Below are 10,824 nucleotides of genomic sequence, written 5' to 3'. Positions count from 1 at the left end.
AAACATATATACAGGTGAGGCATCAGGCTGAGCCATGCATGGTAGGTTCACATGTCGTGACGCCTTTTGAGAATCCTGCCGGAACGGGGAAGGCGAGGATCCAGCACAAACCTTGCAAGTGCCTCGTGGTCAGCCTTGCCCTGCCACTTGCGGGCGCTGTGGCGAATGTCCATAGCATGCATCTCAAGGGAAACCAGCAAACCGTCCTTCACCTTGCTGGGACAGAAAGGGCAAACATGTCTTCCCCTATGCAGTGTCTTCAGCTTGCGAGACTCGAACCTCTTGAGCTGCCTCAACACGTAAGACTCGAAGTTGTCCTCGTCGACATCATCATCAGTGTTGTACTGTAAATAAAATTAGTTAGTCATGTGGATGGTAAACCAATACAAGAGGTTGCAGATAAACTTAACAGACATTTACTCGATGATTGATCATATATAGAAAGCTTAGAAGTGCAATCTCCATTTATCCTGGTGCATGCAAGATAAAATCAAAGAAAGCTTAACAATGTTCGTGCATGCAGCAGTCATAGCACTTAATAAGAAAGATTAATTAGGGGAGATGAACCACCGAGCACATCCAGCCATCGGTAAGGTCCTAGCCTAATTAACTATGGGAGATGAACCACCCAGCACATCCAGGCATGCAATGGCCAAAACAAAGGGGCATGGAGTCATAGCAATCCTACATGCATCGTCCACCCTAATTCACTGCCTCGATTAATTCCTAGTTTTACTAGTTTTTATGTGTAGCACAAATAGGTTTTGTGTGTTGTTGCTCTACTTACAATGATTTCCCATTAAGTAAAACAGAAAGATGTAATAACTACTCCCTCCGGTCCGGTATTCTGGGCTTACTAGGAATAGCATCACAACCAAGGTGTAAAACTATTGGCTAAACTTAACTACATCTCCTCTTCCCATACGTTTTCACCAATCAGCATCTTGTTTTGATATTTTCCTTTAAATGCCTCTATTAAAGAGGGCAAGTGGATCGTCATTTTAGCTCACTGCATGTGAAGAAAGCGTTTCACGCAACCTAAAAAAATAGGAGAGAAGCATGCATTGGGGTTAGGAGTAATTATAGGATTTGATTAATTAGGAAATGAAATGAAAGCATGTCTTATTTGTTAGGTGTTTTGGAACAAATAGTTCTTCACTAGGAGCCTAGAACACCGGACCGGAGGGAGTACACATGCCGAGTTTCCAATAATGAAAACTAGGCGAAGATGATCTTACTTGCAATATGAATTCGATATACCGGATATTATTATTAATGATTATTTTACTAATTGGTTAACTAACACTCATCTGCAAATCAATGATTACTTTGGCAATCAGTACATTATTAGACATAGCAACATCTTTTCCCCATACGAAGGCACAAATCATAGCATCCACTATCAATAAAGGTAAAAGGTATGTCCAAGAATTTGTTGACAATGTCCAAGAATTTCACCATAGATCTACTACATCGGTTACATCCGATCCTACCTTCGGATATCGAGCAACGGTTACTAGATCTACTACATCGACATAGAAGCGGTTACCAGATCTGAGAGGGGAGACAGAGATTTACCTCGCAGGACTCGACGTACTCGCGGGCTTCGTACAAGGCGTCGATCTCCTTGTACATCGCCTCCCTCTCCGCAGCGGTGCGAGCAGCAGCCGCCACCGCATCGGCGCCGCTGCCCAGAGCAGCACCGGCCGCTCCCGCTCCGCTGTCCGCCACCGCACCAGCAGGCGCAGCCGCCCCCGCAGCGACGCTCCCGCTCCGCCCTCCAAACCAGCAGCAGCCGCGGCCAAGTTCTTGTCCATGGCCGGATCTGTGCTTTGACGAATAAATGGGAGTGGAGAGAGGCTGTGGTCGAACTAGGGTTAGGGTTTTCTCTTCCTCTGCTTTTTGCCAGAAATGGGGATGGTGGGGAGGAGATGAGGCCGAGTGGGGTTAAAAAATAGTGGACTCTTCTGGACTGTGCGCGTGGGCGTGGACCCGTGTGTACACGGAAGAGATATGGACGGTCGTGTACGCGGAAGAGGTACGGGCGTGTATGTATTCTCGCGGTGATACGCGTACCCCCTCGGCTAACGGGTCCTGCGGGTTTTGGATCGGGCATTTCTGTACCCAAATCGAAGGTGAAAAGTCGATCATGCCCCTCGCCGTGGATTAATCTGGGCCGTCCTTGTGTTCCGCTCAACATAACCGTTCGCCCTTGGGGGTCTATGGAAGCAGTCGCCTTATAGTTTATCAAGTAAGTTTATAGGTAGGGCTTAGGATTTAGATAAGTGACATGAAACCATACCTCTACCATGAATATGTTGTATGTGAGCTCTCCTTTATTGATTTCCTTTTTAGGTTCTTTTCATCATGAGGTATTGAGGTTGTTGTCTGTCTATATGGACAGCTGAATAGTTTGTCTACCGTTTACTAGGTAGCAGCTTGTCTAGACAAAAGAGGCTTCTCAGAAACTCCGGAAGTTTTTCTTCTTTTTGTTTGAGGATCTCTTGCAAACTGTGGAGTTACCTTCATTTGTACATGTCATGAAAGTTGATTGTTATTAGGACTCCACCATTGCATATGGATATCAGTGCCTTCAGATTACATTGCATCAAGTGACAGTGTGTTCCCTTTTGTTTCTTGTAAATCAAAGGATAATGGAGGCAGTCAGGCCTTGTAATGACAAACTCACTCCCCCTTTACCGGGATCCTCTGCGGTAGCACATGGTAACGTTGGGTCGCCGACACGTGGGCCCACCAGACGTGGGGTCCACATGTTAGCGATCCATGTTAGGGGAGCTATGTCCCTCTCCCTTGTAGGGCTGCTAAAACAAGCAATTGATTTGCAGTGATTGCGCAGAGGGTGTCTATTCGTATAAACAAAATTCTACTTTCATCTGATTCTTTTTTATGTATTCGTTATATGTTTTTTAGGTGAAAAGTTTTCAGAAATTGTGGGAAGCCCTTATTACATGGCTCCTGAAGTACTGAAGAGGAACTATGGACCAGAAATCGACATCTGGAGTGCTGGCGTTATCTTGTATATTTTACTATGTGGGGTTCCTCCATTTTGGGCTGGTATGATTTAATTGAAACCTTCTTTGTCTTTAGCTTTAGCTTCACTTCCTGAATGAGACCTTACACACGGAAATATTGCAGAGACTGAACAAGGTGTTGCACAGGCTATTCTTCGCGGAAATATCGATTTTAAACGGGAACCCTGGCCTAATGTTTCAGAAAATGCTAAAGATTTAGTTCGACGAATGTTGGAACCTGATCCCAAGCTCAGGTTAACTGCAAAGCAGGTTCTTGGTATGTTACACACACTGATATACTGCCTGTCTACTTCCCTCCAGAAACTGCCATGGCATTGAACTCCACTCTTTTCTGCCCTTTACCTTCCAACTTCCAACAATATGCATCATGACATAATGTAGCCATGCATAAATTTGTATTTTGTCTGGATATGAGGTTAAATTTGGTTTGTGTACATCGCTACTTGGGTAGTACCTGTTTACTTGTCCAGCAGGACCTACTTTGAAATATTTTCGGAGATCGAACTATTCTAACTCAGTGACATGGTAAGCTAGTCCTGGTTGGCCATTTCTCCGGTAACATAAAAACTAAAATTTAATTACACGTTAAACTATCTTTCATTTTTGTTGGCAGTTTTGTTATTTGGTTTCCAGTGTGTTGTCTTTGTTTTGTTTGTGTATCTGTTGTGCTCTTCCTAAGGTTACATTTATGCTTCTTATTTGGAGTATAGTTATCATTTGTGTATCTGAACTTCTGAATTCTAAGTAATTTGCCAGGTGGATTGCTGGGCCAATACAGCTATTAACTTATTTGGAGGATAGTAACCATTTGTATAGCTTATCCAATATTTTTCTGCGTGCCTGACTCTAAGCATAACCTTGGACATACAAAGGGTTTAGATTCTCCATCCAAAACATGTGCGTTGAATCAGCTCCATTATTTCGGAATTCAGTGTCTTAAAAATTAGACACTTTGTCGCTGAAATGAAGATGTTAAACATAGACCAGATTCAGTCATCAATGTACATAATTATTGCTTGGACATTTTATAGAATGTTTGTGCTATAACTGACAGAATGTTTGGGCGGAACACTTGGTGCACTTTGTAACTTGATGTTACCTCAGCCCGTATTCTTGTAGAGAGTGGAATGACCTCCTTAAGCATCTTGTCTTTTTCCCCAATACTTCTGAATTCACATTCATGTGTTTTCCATGTTATACATATTAGGTAAGTATAAGTAACTTTTGCCATTAAACTTTTATTTATCACAGAGCACCATTGGCTTCAAAACGCTAAGAAAGCTCCAAATGTTCCTCTTGGAGATATTGTCAAGTCAAGGCTCAAGCAATTTTCTAGGATGAACAGATTCAAAAGAAGAGCTCTAAGAGTATGTGCATTGCCCATTTAACCTTTCCATCCTTGTCTGATGCTCAACAATTTTCCAAGTCTCTGCCTTACATTTTACAGTTAAGATGCTAATAAATGGTGTATAACATTTCACTAGGTTATCGCTGATCATTTGTCTGCTGAGGAAGTTGAGGACATAAAGGAGATGTTCAAGGCAATGGATACTGATAATGATGGTGTTGTCTCTTGTGAAGAACTGAAGAGTGGAATAGCAAAATTTGGTTCTCATCTTGCAGAATCAGAAGTGCAGATGCTTATTGAAGCTGTAAGTACTTCAAAGAATTCAACTTCCATTTACTGCTTTATTAAGAAAAGCTGATGGACACGTGGGAATATTGTTGAAAATATCCATTGGTGGCTAACAAACCACATGTTTGGAGAACTGGTATAAAAAATATACTGTAGTAAAAGTCATGAAAGTCCACATACTTCACCAAACTATCACAACGGCAAAACTACATTTTTAAGGAAAACTTTCATGTGAATTCTTAGAACTGTAGTTTATTGGCAGGTATGTCAAAAGCATGTAGTCACCTGGTCCACTTGTCATATACTATTTCTGTGCCAAAATTTACCACAATTATGGTGAAAGATTCATGTGGAAAGCCAACACTTTACCAAGCGTACCAACCAAACAGCTGTTACAGTATATGTGGATTGCCTAGCCCTTTCCATCCGTTTGGACTTTTGGTTGCGTTGGCTAGTGCATGAAAGCCACATGTTGTCATAGTTTGGTCAAAATATGGGTATCTACACAAGGTTTTGTACATCAAGAGCAACATAGATGAAGGCAATATCAGCTAAACCCTATTGACCCAACCATCATATCTTTCTCCTATATCTCAGGAGTCGTTGTCACTTACACTACTAGGAAAAGGCTTATTGCCGGCGCAGGCCGGTGGTAATGGCTTACCACCGGCGCACCAGCTGGTGCGCCGGCAGTAACACAAGTTATCCCCAGCGCACCAGGCCTGGTGCGCCGGCGGTATGTTTTTTTAAAAATTTCAAAAAAAAGGCCGATCTAGATCTAGATCTAGCTCGGGTTCGTCCTTGAAAACCGTGGGCCGCCTTGTTGTCGTTGCTGCGCCGGTGTAGGAGTAGGACGAGGAGGAGGCCGGAGGCTGGAGGTGGAGGTGGTGGAGGAGGAGGAGGAGGCCGGAGGTGGAGGTGGAGGTGGAGGCGGAGGAGGTCACCGAAGGAGGTGGAGGCCTGAGGTGGAGGAGGAGGAGGTTGCCGGAGGAGGAGTACGAGGAGGTCGTCGGAGAGGAGAAAAGGAGAAGGAAGGAGGAGAGGAGGAGGAGAGGAGAAGTGGAAGAGGAGGAGGAGAAGGCTGGTTTGTGCCTATATATATAGGAAAGGTTACTGCCGGCGCACCTAGTATGGTGGTGCGCCGGGGGTACTTTTTTTTTTTCCATCAAAATCTAAAACCTCAAAAAACTCTGTTTTCCTTTTCGAAAATCGCAGCTACTCTTACCGCCGGCGCACCAACATGGTGGTGCGCCGGCGGTAAGAGGGCTCCGATTTTCGGTCTGGCCCGGACCTGGTTCACCCTTATTCCCGGTGCACTAAATTTTCTCTGCGCCAGCGGTATTGAGTCATCACCCGGCGCGGCTGAAACATGGTGCGCTAGCGGTATTTAGCACCGGCGCATGCCCAGTTTGGTGCGCCGGCGGTAACCCATGCAGCTATAGGCCTTTTCCTAGTAGTGTTAGGTCTTCCATTTCCGCTTTCCGTTTTAACATGGAATGCTAAATTGTACCGCAACAGCTGAATGTTTCAAGCTTCTGCAATGATTAGCGAGGCTCAGATGCTACTGGGACAAAACTGTTACTCCCTTCGGCCCAAATTAATTGAGACAGCTCAAGAAGTCAAGAGTACACTTATACTGGCCATAGTATATGGCTGCACCAGTTAATTTGGGCCAGAGGGAGTATTTTTGCATCATTAGTAGGCCATGATATATACACCCCTCTTAAGTCTCATATTCCATAGCAGTGCCTATATCCTAAGAAGACTTACCTTACTGGGGCCTAATTCTGTAATTTGGTCCAGTTATTCAATTGGATTAACGTTTCAGAAACAAGTTTAAATTAAGCTACGGGACAGTGCTCAAACTTGCAATCTCAACAGCTGCACCTATGTTTCTTTTCCACCATGGTACAAAGTCTTTCTCATCAGATGCGCTGTTTGGCTTCTTCATTTTCCCTCTGCCAGTTGCTTTTTTTCGAAAAAAAGGATAACCCCCGGCCTTTGCATCAATTGATGCATATAGCCTTAAACTTTGCCAGTTGCTATGTGGATGTTTGTACATTGTTTAACATGTCAAACAAATGGAGGAGATTTGGTGCTACTATTTGACTTGGCCCCTTAGTTGCTGGTGTATTTTACACACACACTTTCCAGGTTAAAGCGTTTGACATTCCTTTCCAGATTAGAATTGAAAATTTCCAGTGGATATTTATTCTAGCTCACCACTTGGCCTAGGTTCATGTAACTCATTCCCTTCTAGATGACAAAAGCTAGAGTGGCTAAGGTATTGGGTACTCGTACCCATTTCAGGAACCATAATAACTTTGCTTTGCATCATTTGCCTGGTGACCTTGTAAAACAACTGAAAAATGTGGCAAATAAGGAGTACGGTACACCCACTCATTGTCCTGCTGAAAGAACCTCTTGCCTTTGTCTGATGTTTACCTTGGTAATTTTGCCTTTCAACATTTCTGTCTCCTATCATTAGACCTTTTTTTATAACTATGAGACTTATTTTAAGACCCATTTAGCCATGCCATCTGTTTAGTTTTGTCTGGTGGACTGATATTTGGCATCATATGATATCTTGTTTGAGTTTGTGGTTAATGTAACTATTTGACAGACAGGTAAAAAGGAGGATGAATTACTGTATTTGCAACCATGCTCAGATTTAGTTTGATTAGATTGTATGTTATACGCAGCAACATTATTATTGATCAGCTATGGTTGGTAACAGGTGGATACAAATGGCAAGGGAGCACTGGATTATCCCGAATTTCTAGCAGTTTCTCTTCATTTGCAACGGATGGCGAATGATGAGCACCTTAGGCGGGCTTTCCTGTTCTTCGACAAGGATGGCAATGGTTACATCGAGCCGGACGAGCTTCGAGAGGCTCTAAAGGATGACGGGGCAGCTGATGGCATGGAAGTGGTGAACGACATATTGCAGGAAGTCGACACTGATAAGGTGATGATTCTCTTGTAGTATCTAGTACAGCCACTACTTTTGGTTCTCAGTTCGTCTAAAAGACCATCTGCTTTGTGTGTGTAGGATGGCAAGATCAGCTACGACGAGTTTGTAGCAATGATGAAGACAGGCACGGACTGGAGAAAGGCATCACGGCATTATTCCAGAGGGAGATTCAACAGCCTTAGCATAAAGCTTGTAAAGGACGGATCCGTGAAATTGGGCATTGAGTGAGGCCGTGGTGCTAAATCTGTGCGTGTAGTTAGGCATTTGGGCCCACTGAGCAGAAACTCCTTTAATTTTTTTCTTGTGATGATTATTTTGCGTGGAAATTTAGATAGGTGGACACCCATCTGATTGGCTTACCTTTGTAATTAGCTCTCCTGTATCGTTGTCAATTGTAAGCAGTGAATGATGATGTATCAAAGGGTTTACTCTTGTACCCTCCGGTCAAAAATACGTGTGATTTGCTATGCTGGCCTGTCGCGAAAGCTATCGTGCGCTTGTAAATGCCGTAAGTGTGTAGGGGGCGGATATGGAGCGGTCAGTTAACGAACGTGTCCAACTTGACTCATTAACATAGCGAGTTCAGAACCTTAGCTTGGTTTTTTTTTCGATAAAGGATGCTTTATTACTTCAAGAAGCAATTACATCCAGCCTCTGCATAATCAGGATGCACACAGCCGTTTGTTTGTCTCAAGTGACCAAAGTTACATAAAACAAAAAAGGCGAAATACATATCGGAATGATGAATTATATAACGCCTAAGAGCTAGGTGGAGCTTCTATCCGTAGACTATGCTGCCACCCATGTAGGGAAAAAGTATCCCTCGCCGTATCCTCCAACCGTGTACTGGACCTCCAGTAAACGGGTCTCGGTTCTCCTCCCGCCGAAGAGGTAACCATGAACGGAGAATACCCGTGCATCCGTAGATAACTCCGCAACAAAGAGCAATTTTTGTCATTAAAGATCTTGTCATTTCTACATAGCCAGAGCGCCCGGATAATCGCTAGCGCCCCCATCCTAAGAAGCATTTTAAACCTTGAATTGATACCATGCAGCCAATTGCCAAAGACATTAGCGACACTAGTCGGGGGATACAAGGTAGACGCTACTTGGATGATCGACCATATAGATCTCGCAAGCCGGCACCGGAAGAATAAATGATTGATGGTTTTGTCATGATGACAAAAGACACATCGTGTACTTCCGTGCCAATTCCGCTTAACAAGATTATCTTTGGTGAGAATAACCCCACGACGAAGATATCATCCAAAAAATTTAATTTTTAATGGTATCTTCATCTTCCAAATTTTCTTATTATTATCAACTGGTAAATCGAGAGCAGACATCGCATTGTAGAAAGATTTTACGAGAAAAGGAACCATCTACGTGGAGGTTCCATCGAAATTCATCCGCTCCGGTGATAATTGAATATCTCCAAGCCGCAGAATTAGGTTGTTCCATGCCACGAGCCTTTGTCCTAGTAAAACCCATCTGAACGTCACATTCGGGGGTGAGGTGGCCATTACAGTTGCAATGGTATCACCTTGGCGACGCATAATTCTATACAAAGCGGGATACTGTTCACATAGGGGTGCATTGTCGAGCCAAGCATCCTCCCAGAACCGTATCTGTGCACCATTCTTAATGGAGAAAGTCCCATGTCGAAAAAAGACATTTTTTGTCGCCATAAGACCGGCCCAGAAGTGTGAATCCCCAGGTTTCCAAACCATTTGAGATAATGTCTTCGAGCCGATGTACTTTCTCCGAAGTATAGTTTGCCAAGTCCCATCCTCAGTATAGCTTGGTTGGACTTGGTAAATACTTGGGTAATGAATTCACCGAGGAGTAAAAGTATAAGAAGGATGGTTCATCATCTATATACCTCCTTACGTATATCTTTGAGATACTCATCCTGGTTTTCCTTTAGTATTGACCAATCCATAAGCTAGTATATTAGCGTAAGGATATTAACGAGCTTACCGAGTACTCGTAAACCAACCTATCAAACTTATTTTTTAACAAGTAAAAATGTTAACTCAGCTTAACTTATTAGTGTTCGAGTTCGAGCTCAGTCAAGCTGAGTTTGTGCTTCGAGTTTTGTTTCCACCCCTGGATGCGTGCCTAATTAGAGCGTTCTGGTGTGATTCGGACCCTACTCAACAGCATGCCATAACAAGAGCACGAGACGAGACAAACAATACCGGATGCCGCTCTGACCTGATATGCTTTCGTAACCCATTAGCCTGGGACCGATGCCACCGCAGGAATTAAAGCACGTGCGAATAGAGCAGTGCTGCCGCATCATCAAAATTCAAAACACAGCATTGTACCACGCTGGAGGTGGAGAGCGCACCGGCCGTACGTGGAGCATCACCAAGATAGAGGCCGGTCGAGGCTGTTGAATTCGTGGGACAAGACACGATCAAGCACGTGCACGGCTCTATCTATTCTACCCTAGCACTGACCGTTTTCAGAGCAAGACTATACTCCCTTTTTCACTAATACCGTAGTACAAGATATTTTTAGGTATGGACCAAAATGTGTGAATGTACACGCTTTTTCACTAATACACGATTATTTTGACATGTAGTTTAATAATGTAGTAATTTGATGTCATGTATGTTGCCATTTTTATATAAAAATCTGGTCAAATTTTAAAATATTTGACTTCTAAAAAAGAAAAACATCCGCGGATACTCCCTCCATACCGTTTTATTAGGGTAATACACCGTTCAAGATTTTTTAACCATTAATTAGGTTTACATATTTGTTGACCAAATTAATGATCAATTTTGTTTCTTGAAGTGCGTTTTATCCTAATATAGCAGTATCGAGAGTACCATAATATTACACCTTTTAAGATAAAATAGATCTGCAAGCTGACTAAATCAACATTCTATGATACTATTTCTACCTCTTCCGTCCTAAAATAATGGACTTTTATCTCAAACTTTGTACAAAAAAGCATACTTCTATATTTTTTATGCACTTTAAAGTAGCAATGAGGTCAGTAACATAGATTAGTGTCATATGCATGATAGTAGTGTATGTTATATCCTCTATACCGATTTAATATGGTAATATGTACTTCAAGAAAAAAAAACTTCAACTATAAATTTGGTTCAGTGCTAGCATAATATTTGTACCACATATCTCATATT

The 10,824-nt window shown here is 42.8% G+C and overlaps 1 protein-coding gene across 1 annotated transcript; it reads left to right on the top strand.

The window, feature by feature from the left end:
- Window positions 1–2,909: 2,909 nt before the first annotated feature.
- On the top strand, window positions 2,910–8,130 carry LOC124660908 (calcium-dependent protein kinase 3-like; the record flags this gene model as incomplete). Its single annotated transcript, XM_047198753.1, has 6 exons — window positions 2,910–3,075; window positions 3,157–3,309; window positions 4,305–4,420; window positions 4,538–4,705; window positions 7,427–7,657; window positions 7,742–8,130. Coding segments are annotated over 6 exons (984 nt in total), but the record flags the coding sequence as incomplete, so codon positions are not given.
- Between the last annotated feature and the right edge of the window lie 2,694 nt (window positions 8,131–10,824).

Source organism: Lolium rigidum, chromosome 6 (assembly GCF_022539505.1).
Source record: "Lolium rigidum isolate FL_2022 chromosome 6, APGP_CSIRO_Lrig_0.1, whole genome shotgun sequence".
NCBI classification, from domain to species: domain Eukaryota; kingdom Viridiplantae; phylum Streptophyta; class Magnoliopsida; order Poales; family Poaceae; genus Lolium; species Lolium rigidum.
This window is presented reverse-complemented; position numbering and strand designations above follow the sequence as displayed.